The sequence below is a fragment of the Anabas testudineus genome, chromosome 23 (assembly GCF_900324465.2).
Source record: "Anabas testudineus chromosome 23, fAnaTes1.2, whole genome shotgun sequence".
NCBI lineage: Eukaryota > Metazoa > Chordata > Actinopteri > Anabantiformes > Anabantidae > Anabas > Anabas testudineus.
Genome location: NC_046631.1, coordinates 4,116,807 through 4,144,792, shown reverse-complemented (window position 1 = coordinate 4,144,792; position 27,986 = coordinate 4,116,807). Strand labels below are relative to the sequence as shown.

General features: G+C 44.4%; 1 protein-coding gene across 15 annotated transcripts in view; it reads right to left on the bottom strand.

Annotated features, from left to right (window-relative positions):
* The window catches only part of sox5 (SRY-box transcription factor 5), a 184,448-nt gene that overhangs the window by 17,626 nt on the left and 138,836 nt on the right, over positions 1 to 27,986 (bottom strand). For 14 of the 15 annotated variants that reach the window (XM_026363642.1, XM_026363646.1, XM_026363643.1 and 11 more), the window contains 5 exons: positions 24,977 to 25,063; positions 20,478 to 20,650; positions 18,844 to 18,912; positions 10,226 to 10,352; positions 6,885 to 6,970 (listed from right to left, as the gene is read on the bottom strand). In XM_026363642.1, coding sequence (XP_026219427.1) covers positions 6,885 to 6,970; positions 10,226 to 10,352; positions 18,844 to 18,912; positions 20,478 to 20,650; positions 24,977 to 25,063 — 542 coding nt within the window. The remainder of the gene's footprint in view (positions 1 to 6,884; positions 6,971 to 10,225; positions 10,353 to 18,843; positions 18,913 to 20,477; positions 20,651 to 24,976; positions 25,064 to 27,986) is intronic. The other variant, XM_026363638.1, reaches the window with a different exon arrangement.

Genomic DNA, 27,986 nt, shown 5'->3' with positions numbered 1-27,986 from the left:
AGGCGTCAAACAAAGGCTGGTTTATGCAAATGGACAACGAAGAGATGCTGTCACTGCTATTTCTCTCTCTCTCTTTCTCTGTTTGTACCTCTCTCTATCTCTCTTGACAGCCACATTAGCTTCTGCTCTCCTCTGCTATCATAAATAAAGACATTTATCTCTTTATACAAACAAAAAAAAAAAAAAAACACAAGACATTCAAAACTGGCAGCACACATACTTACACAAAGAAGTCCTCTTTGGAGGAAACTCACATTTGTGAATGTGAAATAATCTCTTGCTGACTGTCACTCACATGTGGCAACAGCTGCATTCACTGTCCAACAATGCAGCAGCAGAAGCAACATGTTTTCTATTACTGTACTCTGCCTTTTTTCTTTTCGGTTGCTTTTATTGAATTCCCAAACTTTTCATTTCACTCTTAAATTAGACACCTGCCGCTCCACGAAGGTGAGCGTGATTGTGAAGCAAAAAATAAAAAAGTAGGGTCCAAGGTAACTCGCGTCACCTCAGAAGGTTTACATTTAAGAAATGTTGAACTGTTAAAATGAGGTTATCACCTGTTGTGGAGAAAAGAGGTTTCTTAGCACATCTAGTGACTGTTTTCTCCATTTTTCACTCAAGTAATAATTTCTTCTGTTTATCTAATCCTTTGGTGTTATTTGTTTTCATTATGGGAATAAACCCTTGCTCAGAGTGACACCTGCTGCTGACACCGAGGGGACCAGTGATAATTGAGGTGCCTACAGTAGACTGGATGTGCTGCTGCTGATGCTGCTCTGCTGAGCGACGTGGACGCACGACCAGCTCGCAGAGCTCAGATCAGCCTGCGCCCGCTCGTTTCTCTTCAATCAGCTGCAGCGCAACTACTGGAAGAGAGAGGGAGAGAGACAGGGGGCGGGCTTGGTGGAGGCTGCAGCCGAGCATGAACAACCCTCACCCCCCCCCTCACTCCTTCCCCACCAGCCAAACCCCCTAGCGAGTGGACCACAGGCGGTGTGTGTATGTGTGTGTACATGTGTGTGTGTCCTGCCATATTCGGACCAGTGGTTCAAAGGCCTCTTTATTTGTGGACTGAATTGAGTTCCATTACAAGGCCAGCTCCCGTCACTCAAAGCCTGCTCAATGGGCCGGCAAGAAGTGACACACACACACACACACACACACACACACACACACACACACACACACACACATTCTCACACACGGACACATGCGCGCACGCCACGCAGAGGGCAGAGGCACCGTGGAGCGCGCCCAGAGCACCGCCACAACGACATGCATGTCAACAAACAGGAAGTGACAGCGCAGAGCCCCCTGGGGTGACCAGAGGAGCGAACACACACAGGGGCGCACATGCACACACACACACACACACACACACACACACACACACGGCAACACAGCGAGCGAGAAGGGGGTGAGGGGTGGGGTGGGGATTTAGTTGCTGGATGAGACTAAGGAATTTCAAATGTCACTCAGTGGACAGGCATACTGCTGTGCTGAAGCTGTGTGTGTATGTGTGTGTGTGTGTGTGTGTTTGAATGGTTAGGATCTGCTCCTCACCACCAATAACACATGTGCATGTGCATGTGCATATGTGTGTGTGTGTGTGTGAGCTCTATTGACCAGAGGTGAAAGGTCGACATGAGATTGTTTGGTATTAGTACCATTGACACCCTGTGTGTTCACATTCACACACTAAGCTGCTGTTTCTCCTGTTATTCAGTGGGGATCCATCCCTCTCTCTCTCTCTCTCTCTCTCTCTGTGTGTGTGTGTTTGTGTGTTAGTGATTCTCGGTCAATAATCTGCCGCTTTAGTCAGATTACCAGCTCGCCTGGTCTTTGTTGTCAGAGTTAGTGATGCTTCAGGGCAGACTGAGCTCTATTGTTTACATGGACACCGAGGACTATTGTACGGATCTTAATGGATTCTTGGTCTTTCAGTCTGTTTGACTTCCTGTCTGAGTTGTTTGGTGTGCGGACATATTGTGACTCAAAGGCTGTCTGACACAAACACTCGCCCGTCTTTACGTCTTATCAGCTCTGTTGCTCTTGAGTCTTTGTTCTCCTTTCGAAGTCATTAAAACCTATTTATTATTGAAGTATGCGACAAATAAAGTAAAAAACAGCCCACACAAGATGAACACAGTGGTCAAGCTTCAATAACATAATTGCAGTGTCTACCTTATACCTTTATGGCATGGACTCAAGGACAAACACACAAAACAATCTGGGGAATTTTTCTTTGACAAACATTTCGAGTATTTGGGTAATTTCCTTTCTGTGCTTGCTTTAAACCGCTGAAAATAACTGTTAGCTTTTATGCTTGTCAAATAACCTATAGTGCATTGCAAGTAGCATTCATTGTTATCAACTACTTCGACAATGCAATCTCAACTTTTTCACTTTGGAATTTTGATGAAGTAAAAGTTTACAACTTAATATGCGACAGTAATATGTCATAACTTTCTGTATAAATACTGCACATATGCAGTTTTTATACTAATATACTAATAAGCCATGGTAACACACAAACTACAGATCCCATAATGCAGCGCAACAGGTACCTGGAAAACTTGCCCGCGTCATTCAATCAAGTCAAGCGTCTGTTAGTGTCTGAAACATTATTGTAAGATCAAAGCTAGCTCTTAACAATGGCGAAAAGAAAAGTTGACTCTGGAAACAGAGCTTTTAACAACCGATAGGAAGCTAAGTATATGTTTATTAACATCGTGGGTCTTATTTGTGGCTGTAATTAGGGAATTTAATAATAAGACGGCTCTTCGACACAAAACATGAGGACAAAGCTAGCTAGGACAAAGTAGACGAGTTAAAGAAGAGGCTGACATGCTAGCACAAGTTTTTCAACCAAGTGAAGCTGCTGTGAAAACAAACTTTATCGTGGCAGAAGAGATGGTTAAATGAGGCCCCCGGCCATTTACCGAGGGAGACTTTCTGAAGAGCTGGACGCTGGAGGTGTGCGACGTGTTGTTTCCAAACAAAACGCAGATGTTGGTAAATGTTGGTTGACTGAAAGATGCAGAGACCTTATTGCATGCTCTCTTGCAGCAGATGAAAGCACTGACATGACGGACACATGAACCTGCCCTGGGACAAACTTGTTGGACTTGCAACAGACGGAGCACCGGCGGGGAGGATGCGAGTAAAGATGGAGGAGGAGGAGGAGGAGGAGAGCTGGACCGGTGAGTTGACAGCACATCCCTGCATCACACACCAGGAAACGCTGTGTGGTAAAGTGTTAAAAATGAGCACCGTAAACTTGTTTATCCTGTTCGGCCCGTGACTTAAAAGTGTGTTTTAAGCTTTGTTGGCCCCCGATCCATTTTAGTTTACCCCCCCCCCCCCCCCCCCCAGCCTAGAGGGGAGATATCAACGCTGAAGCTCTTCTCACATGTGATGAGAAGCTTTGCTGCTACTGCTCTTTCCCTCTTCCAGATAAGCTTAGCTGAAGGTAGAAAAAAAAAAAAAAAAAAGGAGGAGTAGCTCGATTGATTTGTCGTTTACCTTCTCTCATCTGTCACTGCCCCCCCACCCCCCAGCCCGCCTGTCTGTTGTTCGTCCATCCGTCCCTCTCCGGTGTACAGTGCGGTAATCCAGGACAATATGTTCCAACATCTGTCCATCCATATGATGCCTGACCCACACCGCTGACCCTCTTTATACCACATCGCACATAAACACATTTGCTCTCCCTCTCACACAACCACACTCTTCTCCTCCACTTACCTCCACCCCTCCCTCCCTCCACTCCCCAATCTCTCTTTCTCCCTTTTTATCCTTTTAACTGATCATCCTTCTAAATATCCCTCATACCTCTGCCTTTTCATCTTTATCGCCCATCGCTCTCTCGACTGGATAAGTGCATTTTTCAGCTCTCTGTCTGTCCTTCTCAGTCCATTTGTGTGATGTGGATGATATCAATAATATCAAGGGTCAATAGGGAGCCAGATTAACATGCTCTAATGCACAATGTCACACTCATCCCCCAGATTAAGATGCTAAACACTAACCTTGTACACTCCAAAGCCTTCACTGCCTTGAAAATCTTCTGTGACGGATTGTGTGTTAAGCTCCTACTGACTATAAAAGCTACTCTTTTGATTTATATGGAGAATATTTCAAACTTAGAGAAGAGCTTCAAATCATTGAGAGGTTAATATTTATTTTATAAGAACTGCACTTAACACAAAAATCATGCTGCTGATTTCTCTGTCTTATTAATTTATGTCTATACAGTTCTATGTAATGTTATCAGGCTAAAAAATCTTCAAGGATACAAGGCTTTAGATGGGAATTTAGCAAAATGGTTTATGTTGTGCTTTATCAGTCTATATTGTGATTTGTGGAAACGAAACGTTGCAGAACTGTTTTCTATTTAGTTTGTGCTAGATCATAAAAACACTTGACCAACTTCAGTTAGAAATAAATTGACTTTAATCTGCAGTTACGCATGTTTTTGTAGTGCATGACAAGGTCACAGATAAAAGTGTGGGAATGTGAAAGACACAAGTCTGCACACAATATGACATGAGTGTCGCATGTCATTAAAACGAAATGTTATATTATTCCTTTGTAGATCGAGAAAAGAAGCTGGGTTTCATCTTTCACAACAAATACAAAAACACATTTTCAAAGCTGACTGGATACACAAACCAAGAATATTTTGTTTTTAACTACAAACATGGCGGTTTTATGTAGTTTCAGAAAAGTCAACCTTTTACTGCAATTTCCTAGGGGTGTTGAAGGAAGTGAGTGACATAGTGTAAATGAGAAAAACATTTCTCATCCAGTGACTGTAATAGTTGTGTGTACTTAGTTTAAGCTTGGTTTAAGTGTCACATTAAAATCTTCCCTACACTCTTTAGAAGAGAGCGGTTTATTGTGTACTATATCTAGAAATCTTCCATTTTCTACATCTTATTGTGTGTGTCTTAGTTAAGTGGCTTCACTTGTGTCCTCTCCGCCAAACCAATGTGTTGCTGTGGCGACGTGAGGCCCAAGCTAAGTATCACGATTGGTCTCGGCGACAGAAACACCTCCTTATCAAATGAGGGCGCAGAGACAATCCCAAAGGAAATCCATCCACATTGAGACATCTGTACTTGTGTTAGCCTGGGCAAATCCGTTTCTTTCTCACAAAGCCTTAATCTCAATGTGTGACTGTGTATGCTGTGTGCGAGCTTGCAGGATGGACGGCTGTGTGTGTGTGTGTGTGTGTGTGTGTGTGTGTGTTTTTAGGGAGGATTTTAAGAAAGAAATCTGCCAGTGAGATGTTTTGTTGCACTTGTTGTGTCCTCTTGCCCCTCCCTACTGGTTAAAAAAAATCCAATTGCAAGGTGGACAAAGCCGTTCGACTGGAGATTTGGAGTGAATCTGAACACAGTCGAACATATGGAGGGCTAGATTGAAGCAGTAATAACAACAGAGAGGACATTATTCTCAGGCTAAACACACACACACACACACACAGACGAGTAATAATGAAATCAGTGACGACAGCGGGGTCCGTTCTCCATGACAGAATTACACAGCTATTCTATTCTCCCTGTAGTATCTAGCATATGGGGCAGCACGTTTGGCTGACAGGTGCAAATGTATCCCGCACACACTCAGTTTAACCTTTAACCCATATCTTTCCATCATTCACTGTATGTGTGTGAACAGTAAGTGAAAAATATGTGTATTACTGCAGCTGTGTCTTGCTGATACATACGCGTGCGCATCTGTGCCATATTTTATGATAATGCGTGTCAAGGAGACAGTGGGGACCGAGTGCAGCTTGTACCCAGACCGAGACCAACACTGGAGGTTAATGTGTTTCAGACAGGCAACTGAAAGGACGCCCGTGCAGGCTCTTAACCTCTCGGAGAGGGGGCCCCTCCAAAGCCCATGTGAATCTGAGTGGAAGTATGTGAATTCTACTCATGTGTGGGAAGGGTGGGATTGGGGTGGTTAGAGGGGGGGGGGGGGGGGGGGGGGGAGTCAGGATTACCAAATGATAGTCCACTTATCCTAAACATGCAGACAGGACCAAAGTCAGGCTCATCCTCCTTGTAAGTGGTAAAACAGATGCTGACTCACTTTTCCTTTACTTAGCTGTGGGTTTGTCTCTCTCTTTGTGTCCCAATATTTATGGCAACAAAGCTCATAAAAGACGACTTTTTTATTTCGCTAAATGCCTCTTCATGGCATGTATATTTAAAAAATTTGTTTGATGAAACTTGTAAAGCAGCACAATGAATCTCTAAGAAAACATTTTCTTCCTGGTGCCTTCAGGTGCTTGTGGAATAACAGAAATTTATTTAATCCTCATTGTGATTAGGACGATTACCTCACAGTTAAATCCCATTTAAAGATGCATCTGTGCTGGTAAAACAAACTGAAACCTCACCCAGATGAGCTCTGACAGCCAATCTGAATATTTCTCTCCTCTGTCCTACATGTTGGCTCCCGTGTCAACAGCACTACAGAACTGCTTCAACAACATTTACTTCCTAATGCAGGACAGAGCCAAGGGCTAGGGTGACACTTGTCAGGTCGGTGTGATTTTTGAGCGGAGATCATCACCATCATGTTTTTTATGGGATCACTTCACTGTCCACATATTGGCTGAAAGTGACAACTGTGCATCCTCCCCTGTGGCCGTGTTTGTAGTCTTACAGTGTACTGTGTAGCTGAGTGGGCACAAGTCTTTGATATGAACACTGTCAGCATTAAGGGATTTATTCCCCCAAAATAACACATTTTTGTCACGGAAGTGATCAGACTCTGATATTCAAAGTTGGCCAATTGCTTTTGCAATTTACTTTTTGGTTCTCAGGTCTGCTTTGCAAGGTCACCTGTTGCTACTGTAGTCTTACCTGGAGCTGTAGGGGTCCCAGGCCTGGTGTGGCAGCAGCAGCAGCAGCCATTGTTGTGGGGATGAGCTGGAGAGGGTATGGGTCACCTGAAGAAAACCAGAGATCACATCTTTTTTTAGCATTTCCAACCCATTATGCTCTTGTTGAAACAACATCAGTGATTTATCAGTGTCGCCTTCATGTCTGCACTCTCTCTTTAGGGTCTGCCTTTAACATCCCCCTTTCCTTTCATCTATGTCCTCCTCTGAGTCTCTTTTTCCACCCCTCTTCTCCATCTCCCTCAGCGTTCTCCTCATCCTCTTGTTTTCCCCCTCTCTCTCATCCCCCCTCTTCCCCTGTCCTCACCCCCATCGACCACCCCTCCCTCTCCCACCACCTGAGTCCCTCTCTGCAGCTGTTAAAGCCATCCTTTGTGTGTGCTGCCGGTAGGACCTTAATGAAAAGCCTGATTGTGTGTCCTCCTCCTTAATACCCCCTGACAAAGAGCAGCGAGGTGAGGGGATTCTGATAAAGCCGGCCCCAGCGCAGTAATTAAGAGCTGCCACTGCCGATTGCTGCTCTCTCCTCGTTCTTTTTTTTTTTTCAGCTGTCTCTTCTCCTGCTTTGTAGGGGGAGAGGGCTGCTTTCTCCCTCTATAACCCATCTCCCACTTCATCTTTCTTTCACAACTATTCTCCACTTCTCTACACCCCCCCCCCCCGTGTCAGGAATGATAAATCAAGACGCAGACTGACGAACACAGTGCAGGAGATGACACGAGTGTAGGGAGAAGGAAACAGAGAACGCAGGGGAGAAAAGGACGAGTGCGGATTATTAGTGACCAGGTGCAGATAGGCCATGTTGTAATTACTCAGAGAGAGAAGAAAGGAGGGAGAGAAAGGTCAGCAAAGAGGGGAAAGGGAGATGAAGGGTAAGTGAAGGGATAGGAGAGGAGAGAAGAAATACTGTACTTAATTAAGGTCATATTAAATTAAATGTGCCTGTTGACGCCTCCGTTTTGCATTTGGACATGCCCACTAACCAAAATACAGTACATCGAGAAGTTCAGGCTTTTATGCTGGTATCACATCGTCCTCGACTTCACTCTTCATGGAGAAAACTTGGGAATGTTCTCAGGGCTTGACCTTGCATTTCTGACCTGGACGCTCAGCACAGCGGTCACCCTCTTGGCTGTATCAGGACCTTCTATTGAGTGTGTGTGTGTGTGTGTGTGTGTGTGTGTGTGTGTGTGTGTGTGTGTGTGTGCCCATGTAAATGTGTGTGTGCTTGGCACAAGCCAGACTTCTCTTTGGACATACTTTCCCATATCATTTTGGTTTAAAAAAAGAAAAAAGTGAAGCTGAGACATTCTTTTCTCCAGCAGAGAGGGAGGGCAGGAGGGATTAAATAATTATTTCAGGACTGTGTATTCTAGGAGATGGGTCTTTTCTCTGTGTTCCCTAGACAAACATGAACCGGGTAGATATTTATGCTCCTCCTGGGGGTCGCTGTAACAAAAGGCAGAAGGACGGAGGAAAGCAAACATGTTGCTCTTGGCTTTGGGACAGTGACCTCGGCGGTTGAGGCTGAAATTTTTCACTGACAAACAGACGAAGGAGGAAGGTAGATTGTGGAAACGGAGATGTGAAAGAGTAATTTGTGTTGTTTTGGTATACATGTCAATTTTTACAGCTTCAATAAAGAGGAGGTGGCTCATCATGTAACTTTAGACCTGTTAAAACAAAGCTGGCTCTACAGGATTGTTTAACATAAGATGCTAGGGAAATGCATGATGGGATATTTGGATTCCTGAGTTTCTGGTGTGTGACTTGTTCTAAACACACTGTACTAAAATAAAATGTTTTAAGTGATTTGTTTTTTTTTTAATCTGCCTCTTGTTAAATGCTAAAATATCGGAATTCCCCTTAAAATTCATTTTGGCATCAATTCAATAGTTTGACAAATAACAGTAATGTAAAGGCCACATTCAAAAAGTATATTCAAAATATAGATTATACATAGCATGTCATGGTCATGGCAGTGTATAAGTTTAGCAGTTGTCTTTAGCTATAACATGTGTCAGAAACTGAGTGGAAAATATTTCAACAAGTGTTTAAACGAGACAGGCTCTCAGTCCATAGTGTGCGGATAAAATCTATTCATATCTACAAAGCTATGAAGCGCCGTGAGAATATGCAGAGCACAATGCTACACATGTCCTATTTAGAGCTGCAGCACTAAACTGCACCAACTCACAACAACTTTGAAAGTTGCCAGAGAGTTTTCTCAGGGGCGGCTCAGCCTGGCACAGCGTGCCAGTCCGGTTGGAGTTGGCGGAGGCAGTGAAAAGACAAGCCCACCACTTGACAGGGTATTTACGTGGGCAGTGGGCGTGGGTGAAGATGGCACTAATTAAAATGGAATGGACTTGTTTGGGAAGCTGTGAAACTCTAAAGGAGTGGGGGAGTGGGGGGGGATGCTGAGTGTGCGCAAGATAGCTTTTTTGTGCACGTTCACATATCTCCTTCTATTTAGGTTTTTTTTTTTTGTGTGTGTGTATATACATATATATATGTTTTTGTGTGTGTGTGTGTGTGTGTGTGTATGTGTGTGTTTGCAACATCACAAAGCAATCTCTGGCTGCCTGTACGTTGTGTGTGTGTGTGTGTGTGTGTGTGTGTGTGTGTATGTGTGTGTTAGCGTGTGTGGGCTGTGTTGGAAACATGTTCTGGCTGCGTCCCGTGTTAATGTGAGGAGAACCTGGGGCAGGTCACATTACCACCCTCCCTCTCCTCCCTCTGCTAACCCCCCCACCGAGCATTTATTCCCAGCATCCCCTGGCAAGCACCCACCCCTCTTTCTCTCTCTCTCTCTCTCTCTCTCTCTCTGTCTCTGTCTTCATCTCTCTCTCTCTGTCTCCATCTCTCTCTCTCTATCATGGTAAACAACACATTGCCACACAGCCGGAGCATGATAGCCAAAAGAAAAAAAAAAAAAAAAAACATGTCCTGCAGGACGCCTGCATTTTGTTGCTTTTATACATCAAAAAATAGACAAGACAAAAGGAAGGAGCCAAAAGGACTGAGCGAGAGTGGGAGAGAGAAAGATAAAGAGAGAGAGAGACTGAGAGTGTAAACAGGAAGGGTGTATTTGGACTGGTTTTTCTATTAAGAGAGAGATGTTGTTGTAGGGGCGAGCGCCTCTTTTGGGAAACAATCCGACTCCTTGTGTGGGAAAATGGTCACACTCTACCTTGCTTGGTGAAAAACATTCAAAACATCGCACTTACAGTAAAAGCTACTTTTACTCTACGAGTTGCACTTCATGGCTGAATGTGCACGGTGTATGTGGATGTTACTCACTGCAGCCTGGCTTGTAGTTGAAGCCAGGGGGCATGAGGAAGCCTTGCTGGGCTGCAGCTGCAGCCAGGGTCCTCTGGTCTGGGGGAAAGACGGGAATCATCAGTGGAGGGAGCTGGCCCTGGACCTGCTGAGGAAGGAGGGGTGGGTGGGAGGGAGAGAGAGAGAGGGACAGAGGTGGAGGTGGAGGGAAAGAAGAGAAAGGAGAAGAAAACATGAGCATATTTGACATCTCTTTGAGAATCTACCCACAAAGAGATGGACATCATGAGTTCCCATAACCATAAGCATATAGACTCATACAATCACGTAATACATAGAACACACACACACACACACACACACACCCTGTCTTCTTAATTCAAAGACAAAAAGCGAGTCATCAGAACAGGACTATATACTTTGGGAACAGCTGGCTTTTCCCTATTATTTGGAAGACGATGTTCTCTCCCTTTTCTCGTCATCAACATCCCCCCCCCCCCAAACAACCCAAACACACACAAACATGCAGACACAACCCTTCCTGTGCACCCATCGGCAAAGAGCCATTCAACTTCACAAGGTTTCCAGGATTTAAAAAGGAGATGAAGAAGAGAAAAAAAAGAAAACGCTAAAAAGCTCCTCCGATGGGTGGCTTTGGCAGGGAAGACAGGAGAGTGAGAGAAAGAAGGAGAGAGAGGGAGACAGAAAGAGAGAGAAGTAGGAGACAGATGGTTGCACTAAACAGCGTTCTGCCAAAAACAACACACAAAGACTTGCGTGTGATGGACTGACTGACAGTTTGAGAGGAAAGATAGGAGGAGATGACGAGAGGAAGCGAGGAGGAAAAGGTGAGAGAGAAGAAGGGAAACGAGGGATCCGAGCTACTGTAGCCGAGGAGCTGAGGTGTAATTCTGGTATGATGTTGAAGTATGAAGAGAGAAAAGCTATCAGGCCAAATTCACTGCAAGTTTTAAACAAATTTCCAAAAAAACATAACCCTACGAAAAATCAATGTGTTTCCATAAACAACAGGGCAACAATCCGAGTTTGAATAAGCAGCACAGTCCCAGTAGCTCTTTGCTCTATGGTACATCATGGCATTTATATTCCTTTCATTTATTCATTTGTTTCTGCATAAAGACACTGTTGTGTTTTCACTGGGCACCAGTGCTTTTGCTTTTGAATATTTGGGTATGGCAACAACACAACAATGCTGCGCCCACACCGCTCTGAAATCAAATTCGAAAGAAGCACATAAGCAAGGTCCTGTAAATGTAATATTTCACAAATGTGTTCCATCGCTTCTCTGCTTCCTCTCTTCATCAATGCAATGATTTTACAGCTTACTTAAATCTCTAAAGCTTTTTTTTTCTTGCAACATTCCCATTTTTTTTCAGACTTTCAGGGTCTCTATTTGAGTTATGTTATGTGTAAATTAAAAAATGCCATAAAAACAGGTGTATGGAAACACGTTTTAGACAAAAGTATTGAGCTTCCACCTATGCTGGCTGTAGGCACTTCAATTCAGGTTTTGTGATTAGTTCCCACATTGTTTGCATGCTTCTTTCAGTTTATTGTATGACAGGCTGGATAATGTAAGACGAACTTCTTCAACTATTCTACCTTTTCACTCGTGTCACAGGGAGAAACCAAAGAGATGAACTAAAATCAATCCTTGCTTAAGAATGAAGCAATTATGGCACACTGAGGCAACAGATAAAGAGTAATGATAAAAAATCAATGTAGGAGAGCCTGAGAGATCCTTTAGCACCAAATGCTTCCCTACACTTAACCTGCGACTACCCTACCCAGCAAAATTCATTCTGCAGTGCCCTTTTAAATCTAAAGCCCTTTAGGCCTTTAGACCAGCACAGCACTTTGTTCCCTCTTTACTCATCTTTGAACCCATCACTTCTCTCCCCTCTTTCTTCGGTTTCTCTTATTTTGCCAGGAGGCTTGAGACCTAATGTCTTAATAGGATAATGGGCAGGTAAAAGATCTGTGTGATGTGGAAAATTGATCAGGAAGGATGAAAATGGCTGCGCTATCATAAGGATGCAGTGGTTCTACAGCACTAGTAGGTAATATCTGAGTGATATGGGCGCTTGGAGAAGGAGAGGTGCTGTCGCACGTTACTAACAGTGCTTCCAGCTTTCCCTACCTGTGTGTGTGTATACTCAAGTTTCCCTGGGCGTTTGCATGCTTGCGTACTGTAAATACCTGTGTGTGTGTGTGTGTGTGTGTGTGTGTGTTCTGTGTATTTCTGTGTGTGCCTCCTCCTCCCTCTCCTCCAGCTCCTGTGTGTTGGCATGCGGCAGCCAACAGCACTGTAATCAAACTATCACAGCGCAGGGGAATAGCGCTCTCTTCAAGCAGCTCCTGTTTCCCCCCTTACACCAAAACAATAATTACTCCACCATTTTGGTTAACCATAAACCGCCGCGCCGCCTGCGCCGCGTGATCAGAAGGGAGAGGCGTTCCAGCGCAGCGCTCGGACAGCACCCCCGCAGGGACGAATCACAGACAGAACAGTTCCGCTCTGCCTTTCAGGCCTAATTGGACATATGCTGGAGTGGAGCTGGCTAGCAATACAGTAATATACCGCAAGGAAGAGGAGGAGGAGGAGGAGGAGAGGAGTAAAAGAAAGGAGAAAAGAGGAGAAATATAAGTCTGCTGCAGGTTGAAAACATACTGTACACACTGGCACACTGGTACTTAGAGTAGACTATGACTGGATGTGTGTGTGTGTGTGTGTGTGTGTGTGTGTGTGTGTGTGTGTGTGTGTGTGTACATGGCTTTATTCTTTCTTTCTTTGCAAATGAAAATATCAGAGAAGATCCTTAATAGCGCCCGCGTCTATCTCTGCCTCTCTTTCTATCTCATAACAAAAAGCCTGCACACAATAGGAAGACATTAATCAGCCTACAGAACTGTTGCACAATATGAGCGAGTCCCCACAATAGGTTAAGAAGATAAAGCAAAAAAACAAAATGACAAGAAAAAAAGACACAAAAGAATCAAAGAAAACATGATTATAAGAGAGAAACTGAGTGGTTTATGGGGAATAATTTACTCCTTTAGAGGTAAATTTGTGACTAACAGCTGCTGAGCTGATGTGTAGCATGATCACTGCCATGTATGAGGAGCAAGAAGCGTGGGTTAGACAAAGTGTAACAGGGAAATACTTTTTGTGTGTGTGTGGAGAGCTGGGTCTTGGTGAGTGGCTGGTTTCAGTGTATGATATCAATACAAAATGACGCTTGAAGTGGATGATGACCTGTGTGTTAGTCCCATGATCGCCATGTAGACTTAAAAATCAAAAGAAATAAAAGAGAGACAGCTCTCCCCAATCAAACAATCAGAGACAAAGAGATGAATCGACAGAACGAAAAGTCTGCAAGAGAAAGTAATGGTGAGAGAAACAGAGAGAGGAAAACCGAGAGCGAGGCCAGATCTATCAGACAATCTCCAGATCCCACATAAAGGAAAAGGCACATCTGAAACAGCAGGCGCTTTGGGGAATAAGACACTCCTCAGCTTCTCTTTCACATCAGGCCCAAAGCGAACATGAAAACCTACAAAACACACAGACAAAACATCACACTCCTGCTACTGTAAGCTGCCGACGTGGAGAAAAGGGGCCCCTGCTTTTCTTTCTTTCTTTTTTTTTTTTTATCTGCAAACCCCTCCTCTGGCCAAAAAGGAAATCTGAAAACAAAAAAACTGGAACTCATCTGAAAAAAAAAATCCTCTAATCAGTGATAACTGAATGCAAAACAAAGAAAAGAAAAAAAAAACTCTGAACAGAAAAAAAAAATCACATATATATATATAAAGGAAAAGCGTGAAACTTTTTCTTGGGAACTTTCACAGGGGCAAAGAGGACAGAAAGAAGCAGACAAAGTCGACGATTCACCCTGGCGAGAGAACTTCTCAGGAAATAAACAGCAGATAGAGAGAACAGAATGAACAAGAGAGGGAGAAAGCGTGACAGGAAGAGAGACGGAGAGGGGAGCAAGACTTGGATAATTGGCAGCGACTCGAGGCTGCGTTCACCACGCGCCAGGCGGCACAGCTTGAACTTAAAGCGCCGCTGCGGCATAATGAAGATGTGGCCGCTAATTAACATATGGAGTGCGAAACAGGTTGGTTGGCACGCGGTGCGCTAAAAACTCCAAGGTAAAGTTATTATTGGGGAGTAATTAGCTCTATGAAGTTAATGCGCCGAACAATAGCTGCCAGCGCCGCACAATATGGCTCGCATCTGAGCGCGCGAAAAAATAGCCCCCGCTAAAGTGCGAGTCCCACAGCTAAAATCTGTTGGCGACCATATGCTCCGGCAATTAATGCAAGACCTGGATGACCTATTGCTGAAGAGGGGATGTGAGAGCGATAGAACCAATAATTAATTTGGTGAGAGAGAGAGAGCGAGGGGGAGAAAGAGAGCGAGTCATAGCTGGCTTTTTTAATATTAGTCCATTAACTTTCTTTGGACGAGGGCTATTAGAGGCCGACCTGCTGTGAATGTAAGGGCACGGCCCGTGTCGCTGTGGCACCGCAATGGCTAGGACACACTCACACACAGGTGGGTCCGCTTGTGAGTGCATTAGGCAGAAAGCGTGCGAGGCGAGGGTGGGTCTCAGTAGGAAAGGGCTGCTTGGTCGCGGTCCAGTTTACAGGCGGGTGTGGGTTTTGTGCGCGCTCGTCGACACATACAACGCGTAAGGAAAACACAAATTACACTGGTTGTGGTGTAATGGGAGTTATTAAACAATTACACAGGCAATTGGGTTAGCCGCTCCTATGCACAGAGTACAGAGGTGCTGGTGTGTTGTGTTGTGCATGCATGGAGGCTTTGGCGCGCACGCGTGCGTGCTTGTGTATAAAAACGGATGAAAAACATGCTTTGTAGCATTTATGCTTTTGTTTTCCTCATTTTTTTTTTTTTACCACAGAATGAAAAATGTTCGGCAAGGACAGAGGCTCTGCTTGTAACTGCATAAAGTGTTACACTTAGAGGCGTGTGTTGTGTGTGTGTGTGTGTGTGTGTGTGTGTCTTTGTGATTGAGTTACCAAGGTAGGTTAACCTTAATAGAGAGCTTGTTAGCTGCTGTCGCCAGCGTGTCTGGCCCCTCATAAACCAGTCAAAGCATCAGGTGGCTTTACTCATTTTCTGATCCCTTCTTTGTTTTTTTTGGGATGCTGTCTCCTACCTATACCTGTAGCAATGTTGGCGCTTGATGAGATAAAAGACAGCAAACAGAGACAGCAGTACACAGTTAGACACACTTGACAGTGTGTATGTGTGTGTGAGTGCACGTGTTTCGGTTGAGTGAGTTTCGATTCATTAGGCAGGACACACTCTTGTCCTCTCATCCCTCTGCTTCAACGTGCGTTGCGTATGTGTGTCTTGCCACTATTCTATGTAAATATGTGTGTGTTCTCAAGGTAAGCCCTGAGCCGCGCGGCAGGTGAGCTCCTTTCATCCCCGCTGCGCTTCCCCGCATGGCAGCAACAGTCGTCCCCGGCAACACCGGAGGGAGCCTCGGAGACAAGTTGTTTAATTAGAATGAGAAAAGACAAGAGGGAGAGCAAAGGGAAGTTGGAGGAAATGCGCTCACCCCTTAGAGCTTAACAAGAAGGTCCCTAGGAGGGGGGAAGCAGCGTATGTGTGTGTGCGTTTCTGTGCATCTGCACACCTTTATTTGCACACATTCTTGTTTTCTAATTCTTGTGAGAGCAAGTTTTGTTATACCTGCAAACCGAACACAAAGTTTGACAAAGTAAGACTCAGTTTTCCCGGGAAATAAGGGATAATTCAGCAATTGAGGGCCATGAACAAAGTTTAGTCAAGATCAAGGTTAAGTTCTGATTAAATTCAGGACTTGGGCTAAAGAGCAGATCAAGGGTTAAGCCAGGATTAGGTGTTGCTGAATGAAAGCTCCCTCCGAAAAGTAAAATGAGTGTGTAACTGCATGTAAGTGTGTGGGCGGGGGCCAAATGAATGGATCATAATTGATGCTAATTCATGGATAATTTCAGGTAGAATCAATTAGTGACTTCTGAACACTAATGAATGGTGCATGCTTGTGCGGTTCCTACTGTATGTCATTAGCTTGTGTTGCTGTAATGCCCGCCTCTGTAAATGAACTCACTTGTTTGTCGGCTCGCGCCACATTTGGCGAGTGCCTCTGGCCTGAATAGTGGACGCTAACGTGCATATTGTGATTTGGGTTTCAGGGTGAGAAGAAAAAATTAGGAAATTGGACGCGAGGACAATAAATAATTTGTCCTCCTTTCATGAGGGATGTGTGTCACTCTCCTCTCTTTTTCATGAGCTTGATTATTCGTTTCATTTCATCACCTCTTCCAAGTGGACGGTTGAAAGCATTCTTCCCGGGCCTTTGGGGGTTTGGGCCTAACAAAGCCAAGGACACAGACACACAGAAACATACACACACACACATGAAGGGACAGCTGAACTCAGCCTCGTTAGGGGGAAATGCAATCACAAGGGGCTTATCATACAGACACAAAACACGCACACAGACACACACACCCCAACACACTGAACCTGGTGCCCTCTGTCTGGCAGGCCATTGTATTGTGGGATTGTGCGGACAATCTCTTCATGAATGATTAAGCAGTGTATTTCTCGACCAAGTCTTTGATGATGAGTGTGTGTTTGATCATCAGGCGAGTGTGCAGCACTCTCTCTGGCTGCTCGCGATACGTGTTTGCGAGTGAGCGAAGGCGTATATTCTGGATGATTGTCTGCGTTTGTATGTACTTTGATGCGCAACGGTATATATGTGAAAGTGTGTGTTTTTGCTGTCCAGCAACAAGCCCTCTCTTAACGAGGCTGCCTACAGCTGCCCCTGCTTGTGAGAAACTATTGTTGGGCCCGCTCAATGGAGAGACGTTTGTTTGGGAAAAGGTTGCAAAGTCATGGGAAAAGAGAGCTTTGTCTCGGCGGGGTTGTGAGGGAGTGAATCATGAGCGGACGTGTTTATAGCTTAACACACACAGCTGCGGCGAACACACATGCGCGGCTGAAGAAATGGATGCTCAAGAACGTACAGAGAAATCTTCAGAAACAAACGTGCCCGCTTTTTTTTTTTTTTTTTATTAGACAAAACACGAACAATTCAACTTAAGACGCACAAAGCAAACAAACACAGCTGCTTTATAAAGAATAGTGGACACACATAGACACACGCTATCACAAGGTCTCTTATCACACAAACTGTGCATGGCTTAACTCTCGGGGGGGAAAGGGAATGAGTGTGTGTTTGTGTGAGTGTGTGTGTGTGTGTTCCTTCTTGGACAGGGCGTCTCTTTATGACACAAAGCCTGGCTTTCTCAGCTCAAAAATCCAGTGTCATCTGCCTTTACAAAGGCCTGGGCTATTCGTTCCAAGCCACCTGGACCAACATAGAGGCTCCAGTGTAGCACCCAAAAGGACAATACTTCCATTTTTAAATGTTACATATATACCCACCCATTTTCCCGGACTTAAAGACACGCATTCATATCCAAAAGGGACCTTTCAGTTCATTTAAGTTGTAGTTGTTGTTTCTTTTTTGGTCTTTAAAAGGTCTTTAAAATCTGCATGATTAGATTTACTTAAAATCTTGATCGACACGGACACTTACAATAACAAGTCTACTAATTTAGTATATCTTTACGAGGGGAAATTCTCCTGTGCATATCAGATGATTGACAAAAAGCAGAATGAAACATAATCCATCCTATTCTGAGGGAAGGAAAACAAGCTCACACTACGCCAAATGTGTGCAAAAAAGTTCTAACCCAACCCTTAGCCTTAAGTCTGGCCAGCTACAAATAACAGTCAGCCTAATAAGGGCCAGGTACAGTCTACAGGGCCTCTTCTCAAAAATATAAATAGTTCAACCAACATTTTCCAGAGCCAGTGCATTGTGATAATTTTGTATGACGTTACATTATAGTCAATGAAATACATGTAAGCACACATTTGTGGTGGAGTACTTTGTAACACAAATGCCATATTAATGCTTATCTTGTGACTGCTGAGATGAATGTCTCCTACCACGGTGGGTTACAGCCTAGAGCGCCAACATCCCTGTTATACTTTGGTGCATGTTTAAATCTCTCATCTGATGTTATTGTGGTTGAAAGGTGTTAAACCATGGAAGTGATCGATATAGCTTTTCTGACTTCATCTTCTTCTCATAGACTTTCTAACAACTTCTCTAGTCTGGATTTGTTTTCCCAGCTAAGCCAATCTACAGCCCTGTGTGTGAAATCACCTTCAGAATGGAAGGACCATCAGAAAAGTGCACTTTACACAATGTGTAAACTTTGATGTATACAATAAGAATTTTAAATGCACACACTGTACTTGTCAACGCCCTACTCTTGATTGTTTCAAGCAGACTGACCATTTCTAAGTGATTACACAGGTTGTGTGTGTTTGTGAGTTAGAGGAGGAGGGGCTATTTTAAGTCACTGCTGATTCAGGCCCCAAATGCTCAAAGCTCCAACAATCACAATCACAAAATTGCCTTTGTGGACCATGCAGACACACATAAAAGACACACATGCACACTGAGACACGCACGCCTGCACGTACATACACGGAGAGAAACTGGCCTCACCTGGATTTGTTGCTGCAGGAGGTTGATTTTGTGTTGCTGCTGCAGAAGCTGCTGCTGTTGCCGGGCAATCTGAGAAGCAGAGCAGATTATTAGGATGTATGTACAGTACAGTATCTGTGTGTGTGTGTGTGTGTGTGTGTGTGTGTGTGTGTGTGTGTATGGGAGTGTGTGTGTGTGAGAGAGAGAATGTGCATGTGTTAGTGTGTGTGCAGGGCCTGTGGGAGGTGTGACACATCTGCATTTTTCTGAGGCCCCAGTTGCACGACAGAGGGTCGATGGCCTCTGTCGACGAATGAAATATTAACGAACTCATCTCATTTGGACTCAGCTCACAGCCAAATGGACGACAGTGTCACATCGACACACTTACTAACATGAACACAACCCTACACGAATGAACTGCATGTAAAGAATATGTAACTTTGGTTCAAAACTTCCAAATAACCTTTTTTGAACTTTAATTTCTTAGCTTTCAGTATATTTCTACACATTTCTCTGCATTGTTTATTTCTCTTGCTAATGTTATTTTACTTTGTTTTTTTTCCAATGTGCCTTTCTTTTACATTCATTCTTCTTCTACATGCCTAAAATGCAATTAAGTTGCGAGCAGAAACTCTCCAGCGGCTCACACAACGGAATGGAAACACAAAAACGTACAATAGTCGCACACACAGTCGCACATTCTCATACAGTGAGACTCAATCAGCGTGCACTGGTGTGGGATACAGCCAAGGGCACTGTAAAACATTATGTCTGTCACAGGTGATTTGTCCTTACAGCTGTGTTTCTATGAGTGTGTGTGTGTGTGTGTGTGTGTGTGTGTGTGTGTCTGTGGGTTGTACTCTTACTAAACTTAACCTTTCCAGAAGCAAAAAAAAAAAAGCACAACAAAGAGGGAAACCCTTCTCTATGCAAATACCTGGCAGACTCTTGCTGGGGAGCTTGAGGAGTGCATGTATGCGTGTACGTGTGTGCGTGTGTATGTGTGTGTGTCTCTGCTACATCCGCTCCAACACTACATACCCTCAGCTCATTCCTGCGCGATGTCCCTGTGTTCAAGCTGCCAAAGGCGCATGTCTCTGGCATCATGAACACGGTATGAGATGTTTGCGTGTGTGTAATAGAGAGAGAGAGAGTAGAGGAAAGCAAAATCCTATGGGATTTGTTGTTTTCAGTCATACCTCTGAGCCAACCTTCTGCTGTAGACCTTAAAAATCTGTGCGGGGATTTCTGATGACCGCTTGTGATGTTCGAGCGTGTATGTGCATTTGTGTGTCTGCGCGCTGGCATATCAGTGTGTGCGTTGCGAACTTGTGATTCCAAATCAGTATCCAATCATGTGTCTTTGGTGTTTACTGGCCGGGCACAATACATGCATTTTTCTCTCTGTGGCATTGCAGCAGAGAAAAATGCTTTTTTTTTTTTTTTTTTATTTCAACAAATAAATATGCTGAATTGCTTAAAGAATCCAAATATTTACAGATTTGCAGAAATTCTATTGCTTGTCTGACTGGAAAAAATAAATAATTGATAACCTATTTGAGACTAAATGCCTTGTTAGTATGGAATTCTTGCAGTGTAGGCATACACAACATTTTCCAGCGTAGCCCTTCACATGCAGCGTGTTCCTATACCTGGTCCTGCTGCTGCTTGGCTAGCTCCATCTGCTGCCTCTGCTTCTCCATCTGCGAGGCGGCCAGCTTCTTCTGCTCCTCGTGGGCCGCCAGGAGCTGCTCCCTCAGGCTGCTCAACTGGCCAATCATGCCCATGAGCTGGCGCTCTTTCTCCGCCAGGCTGTCTGGGGTACCTATAGGGCAAGAAAGGGGGGAGAAGAGGGGTCAAAGGTGAGATGGCGGCACTTTAAAGAAGGTTTTACTTAGCATTGATCCGCATAGTGTGACTAGAAAATAATTATGACAGGTTATTTTGGTTGTTACAGATGTTGCGCAGAGAAAGTGTGATACAGTAGCATGTTGTTTAGACTTATCAAGACAGGAAACCAGTTGTTGAAAATGTGAACTTGAATGTATAGTATGACATTTTAGCCCTATGTTAATTATCAGCCTGATGTAGTGTCCTTCAATAAGGCACTAATTCAACCTGATATTTGATCTTCTTGAAAGTGGACAAGTAAAAGAATTTTTCTACTTTAAGTGTTAAATTAATACTTAAACTGAATACACTTAAGCTGCTTAAATAATGCATTATCCCTTTGAGTGAGATAAAAGGACTTTTTCATTAGTCTACAAACTACAGCCGTGGTTTTGTTATAAAGATGCATGCCTAAAAATAAAAAAAGTGTGTCCTTCTTCTTTGTGAGCTTTTCATAGCCTTCCAGAAGCCAGAAAGGATTGTGGGGGTGAGGTTACAGGTCAGAAGCACGAGAGAGACGTGGAAGAAACAACAAAGCAGTGTAAAGCTATCCATGGCTTGTTGGTCAACTTAATATATGACTGGTTAGGGGTTTTGGACGGTAGGAGGGGGCATGTCAGCGGAAGGTTCGTATACGTGTTGCAAAGTTGTAAAACCAGAAGTTGACTCATTTTCCTGCACACGGAAAGCCAGCAGTGATTACTCAGACCGCATCCATCACCTCCTTTATTGCCGTATTGAAATAAAGAAAATACATTTGGCTGAGGAAACATTTGTAAACAGGCAAAATGTGGTGGCAAAACAAATGTAAAATCTGAGCCAGATTCATACGTTTAACAAACAAAATAAAGCTTCAGCCAGGTTTTGAAAATTTACATTTCTTGCTAAATCTTGAAGTGGAATCAAAATATATTTGATTGACACTGAATTGTGGGTAAATTTGGGGATTGGTCTGTTGCTAAGACACTGTATTTCTGTGTGAAGTGTGTGTAAAAAAGAAAGACGACAGTGAAAGAGAGAAGGGGAGAGCGTCTGGTCTGTGTTTATCCTGCAGTCAGCCAGCCTCCTGCTCACATTTAGCATGGCCTGACCTTTGACTCCTTAGATCCTGACATACCAGCTCCATTTCACACACACGCACGCACACATCCACAATTGCACGAACACACTTCTACACGAGCCCTAAATCATTCAACAGGATGTAGTTAGAGAGAACCACGTTGAGACACAATCAGTATGAGTGGTGGTCATATGTACCAGTGTTTGCCTACATGACTTTGTTGTGTGTGTGTGTGTGCGTGTGTGTGTGTCCAAGTGCATGTGGAATAGCACAATCCCCTATTGTTCTTCAGCTGCTACCTTTAACAGGACCACATTCCTGCGCCAGTCAAACCAGATGAGGAAGCAAGAAGGAAAGAAAGAAACAGAAACAGGGAGGATAAGAAAGAGAAACAGGGGATGAAAGGAGGTGTCAGTAGAAAGGATGGAGGGAGCAAAGGTGAGGGGCCATGGTGGCTGACCTGCCCTTTGACCGCTCGGGAAGGTGAGAGCCATCCATTTGTCCTCCCTATTGGGAGCCGCCACCTCACCCCCATCCACCCTCCCGCGCGCCTTCACTGCCCATCGACATTCCTCCCCCTCGTCCTCCTTCACTTCCCCCTGCACTCCATCCATCCGCCAACAATGAACAATAACGGCAACTGTCGGGAGCACTGGCCGCTGGAAAAATAAACACGCCGCTGTCCTAACTCACAGACCCACCTTTGTAGTGCCAGAAAGTATGTGTGTGCCTGCCTGTGTGTGTGTATAGCCAAAGCTGACCAAGACAAGAAAGAGCCTTGTGTTAAAAACGTTAGCCTGTTCAAATGAGGGGGTTGCAGGGGTGGAGAGGAAGGGGCAAGGGGGGAGGAAAAAAAGGGTTGCAAAGGTGAAACGATGATCAAAGGAGTCTTTCTTGCTGGGCATTCTAGTTGGGGTTAACCCAACACATGCACATGCAAACAGTAAAAGACGGCGTGTGTGTGTGTGTGAGAGAGAGAGAGAGAGAAACAATATTCCTTCAACCAGCAGCGTGAATAGTTAGGTGTGAAGAAGAAGACAACCAATCCATTCTTTTTCTACAAGCTGTTCTCAACCCCCTCCCTCCCCTCAGCTGTCGATCTTTGATCAGTAAACCAGAGAGCATTTGCATAAGAAGAAGCCTAGAAAACAGCACACTTCCTAACGGGGACGGCGGTTTCATAAACTCCCATACGAGCACTGTCTCCAGTTCAGACTTTCAGAATTTCTGCGGCCGTCCCATAAATCAGCTTGCGTCGACTTGTTTCCTTAGCTGCTCCGAGGCAGGCAGGTGGATCAATAACTGTTTTCCTCCATTGGTTCACACACATTCCTCCTTAGGCTGATTGCTATGGTGTGTGCTTACCTACAAACCCGCCGAACCGACACCAACTCCCTCTTTTTTTCTCACGCTTGGTGTAATTAACCAATTTGTAACAATGTAATGCTTGTCACCAAGTTCGCTGTGCTAATTAATGACCTCGGCCGCATTGATAACTCCCTATAGGGAAGGAGGGAAGAGTGGGGACAAGAAGGCAGAGGAGGAAAGGAGAGAAGGAGATGGAGGAGAAGAAGAAGAAGCAGAAGAAGAAACAGAATAAAGAATGCATCATGTGGTGAAACGAGCCAATGTGCTCATATGGAATATGTGACAAGGATATGGAACATGGTATGATATGTAGAGCGTGTAAAGAAATGTGAGGAGCAATTTAAAATTAAACCCAAGAGTTTAGGAGATGACTCTTTTCGATTACATGTCTGTTTTCTGAACCGCGTGGTGCCTTTTACCAACGATGTTTCTCAATAAAGTCGACTGCGCGGGAGGCGGTGGCTCAAAATCACTTTGTTCCCCCAGAAAAAGCTCTGTCCAGGGACGCGCCAACAAATAAGAGCGCACGCACCTACGCATGCAAACATACACACTATCAACGCAAATTGGTGGACAAACACTTGACATATACTTCTGTCTTTCTATCACCCAAACACACATTGTTATGTAAGCACTGTCTAAGACACACACAGATGTCACTGGCACACACACATGCGCGCGCACACACTCACTCCTGATATTGCTCCCCAGCTGTTGGTGTGCGTTGTGCCAAGCGGGACGCCCCCTACACAGAAATGTCAGCGCGGCAGGGAGCTGGGAAAAGGGGGTTTGATCAATGGAGCCCCCTCTCAACGGCCACGCCGCTCCACAAGGCTCTTTGATTACATATTGCTTTGCTTCCTAATGAAGCTCAATTACTGGAGGAGAACGACGGCTTTGCCCTGGAGTTACAGGGAATAATAGCCAGTCTCTTCCACCTCTCCCTCTCTCTCTGTCTCTCTCACATCATTTTCCCCTCGCTTTCTCTTTTTCCGTGGCTGAATCTTGATCATGCATATTTACAGCGCAGCTCTCTTGTTCCCTTTTTGTTTCACTTCCTGCCCTCTGTCCTGCTCTGCCTCTCTCGCTCTCAGATGCTAAGGAGGGCTGGTGTTGGATAAAATGGGTGATTAACACTGAGATTAACACAGAGTTGATGGACTAGCAGAAACATCATTGACTTCTTGACTTGCAGGGCAAACATGACTCGAAGCGGTCGGCACGGTTTAGTTCAGGGCAGCTGAGTTCATTTGAGTTCAGTTCAGTTGGAGCTCTTTTGTTTCAATTCAACTTTATCACAGTTTCCTCCGATTTCTTTTTATTTCACAGGATTGTCACTAACGACCTTGCCACGTGGCAACGTATCTACAAAATTTGAATTCTTTAAGTGGATTGTGGAGATGGAACAACCCTCATTAGGGAATTATGAGCCTTAATAATGTCACAGGTCTCATGGATGTTTGTCCCCCCCTTTGCATTATTGGTTTCATACATATGTTTTTCCAACATGGTTTCTATGATGCTTGGTATAAACAGGAAGTAAAATGTTGCCATAGAGCCGGCGAATTAGCTGTGGGCTATGTCCAAACTCTGTTTTTTCACTTATGCCCTTAGATTTTGGTGAATCTGTGCACACAAAAAGTCATTGTGCATTAGCTACTTGCAATTTGCTGTAACCATGGATACAGATAGCAATTACTTTAGATACGGATGATTTTTAAGTAGATTTATTGACTTTTTCCCTAAATGGACATCAAATGTGCACATTCAGTAATAGTCAAGTTTATATAGTTAATTAAATGTCTTAACAGCTCCCTATTTTTTGTACCATACCTTTAATTTCTCCGATGTGCCCTGAGCCCATGGCCAAAAGTTTATCCTTCCAGTCCTTTGACAACAGCCTCTCAATGCTGGGGGCCTCTGTTTAGGGGAGGACAGGGAGAGAGAGAGAGAGGGATTCAGTTGGCTGGCCAACATAACAATAAAGCTCATTTAAAGTCCATTTGCTGTAATAAAGGCAGCGGCAGCTCAGCCTAATGGCCGCATCAGCAGGAGAGAGAGGGAGAGAGAGGTGGAAAGAGAGAAGCTGAAAATCGAAAGAGAGGAAATCTGAAGAACAAAAACAAGTGAGCAAAAGGGAAAGCGCGAGAGAGGCAATGCAAGATAAAGAGAGAGACAAGTGGAGGAGAGAGGGAGAGGAAGAGAGAGGCTTTTTCCCTCTCACCTGCTGCTAGAGAATCATTAGCCCTGTGGGCCCTGAGACAAAGAGGGCCTTAATGCACCCGCCACAATGGACACATTATCAGCTAGCGCTTTGTTTTCAACACACACTCCACAGACCCTTACACACACAAACCCCAGAACAAACACACACATGTGCACACACACACACACACACACACTGAATCACTAATTACAATCCTAACTATGGTCACACATGGATGTCACATCCACATGGAAAGACTCCATCCCCAGTGGGTGCACATACATGTACTTATTGTAAATGCACACACACACACACACACACACATGCATACATGCTGCCATCGACCTAGCCACCCTGTTGACTGTTACTGACATGAACAAAAAGAAATGATAAGACAAAAGAGGTGCGACAGTGTGAAGCAAGAGGGTGTGTGTTCATGTGTGTGAGAGAGAGAGTTTTCTATTTACTGGGAGCCATCTGCACTCGATGCGAGGCCTTGCTAAGGAGAGAGGTTTTACACTCTGAGAGGGGAGATTAACCCTATCAGCCAATGCAAACACACACATAACCACAAATGTGAAGGCCCATGCTCACATACACTGTATGTAGTTGCACACACACACATACATTTACACATGCTAGCAATTGCTGACAGAAGGCAAAAAAGTTTGTTTGTCCCGGATTATCTTTTTTTCCCATAATGACAAGAGTGATTTAAGAAAAAAAAAAGAAAAGTCTTAATCTTGCCGGTATGAGACAGCTTGTCTGCGCACACGTCTGCACACACACATGCACATGACACAAACGCTAATGCTTTCCACAGAGAGAGACGGCAAGAGAGAGAGAGACATGTCCGGTTTTTTGAGTTGAACAGCTTAGAGCTTTCCCCCCAATAAGTGAGACACATTCAACAACAAATCAAAGCACTTTTACCCATCATCCGAACACAAAAAGCCAACCTATACTTCTTCCTTTCTTCTCCATCCCTCTAATTTGTATCCACGTGCGATGGAGTGAATGCAGAAGAGTAGAGGAACCACCTGGAGGATTTGAAGCGAGAAATGATCATACGGAAACAACGAAAAGGCGCGACACAGGTCTCTTCTTCTGGTGTAAAGACTCGAGCACTCGTACTGCATTGATTTCAGTGAACACACATTCACAAACTGCCAGAGACCATCACTGAACTTCAAGTCTGTCCACCTCTCCCTTGTTTTTGTGGCTGGCCTGTCCTTGCGTTTTTGACATTGCCACTCAGCCAGTTAGTCAGCAGTTCACCGTCGCCTTTAGGGAATTGGTTAGCAGTAGGATGAAGGTAGAAGGAGTAAGAGTGAGAGAGAGAGAGAGAGATGGAGAATTTTGTTGCACAAACAGGGTGGAGGGAGAGAAATGAGTCGAAGAAAAGTGTGCTCCTGTGTGTGTGTGTGTGTGTGTGTGTGTTTTTTCTTCCTGTGACAGCTGTCTCACTGTCACCCCAACAGGTGCTATTAGCCCCTGGTGCTCACTCTCCCTCTCTCCCTCCTTCTCTCTGTCTCTCACTCACTCTCATCTCTCCCTGCAGCCCCCTCTCCCTCAACAATGACAGAGGCTTTTAAGCCAAAGAGCTTTGACAAGTGAGAGGGAACAACAAATGGCAGTGTCGCCTGTTCTCTTTCCATTGCACTCCCTCTCTGTCTCCATCTCCTAGTTATTATTTTTATTTATTAACAGGGCTGCAGCCATTGTCCCCAGTGACAGGCCGGGGCCACTTTAACTATTAATAAAAGCCAAGAGGCTCTTTCATTGTGCGGCGAATGGCAAAATGGGAGGGAATGGGCTGAAGGAGTGGAGAAGAGAAGAAAAGAGAAAAGAAGAGAAGAGAAGAGAAGAGAAGAAGTGTTGCAGCTTTTAGTCAGTGGTTGATTGATGTGGTGAACACTATGAGAAATGAACCCCAACCCTTGCTGTCACCTTTGATAAACTACAAACACACACTTCATAGAAATGCAGTTCATTGACACATGCAGACACAGACACAAACCCGTGCAAAAAGTGGACACCCTGAAACCGTGACCTCACAGAAATGTCAAACTCTCAAGCACTAGTTTCTCATCATTGCTATTGGGCCATTAGTTTGGTGTCTTAGAAAGCTGCCAAGTGCATTTCCTTGTTTTCATCTTTATATAATAACGTGAAAAAAGGCCTCCATTACTGGACAAGACACAACAATAGCAACTTGTCAGATGCAGAACAATTCCTGAAGACCTCTTTCCATTCTATTTCTCTCACATTTGAAGATTTATTTGTTTCAGCACAGTGGATGGAAATGATTGCACCTGATTCCCATTTCATATTCTGCAGTATTTCAGGACTTTTTTTACAATTTGCTTGACAGTTGGATGGAAACATTGCAAGCATCTACTGCTAATTATAGCCAAAAATCATATAATAAAAGAGGACAGCACAACACTTTCCATGAAAATCGGAGAAGCTACTCCCTGTTCTTCTGACGTATGAAATGCCGAGTGTGTCTGTGCACATGCATTGTATATGTGCTTGTGTGTGTTTTCTGAGGTAAGCGGGTGGTGCCCACGCAGGGGTGTGGGCCATTGATTTTACAGGGTGGGGTGTTGGGAGCTGAGGGCTCCTCCCTTTTAA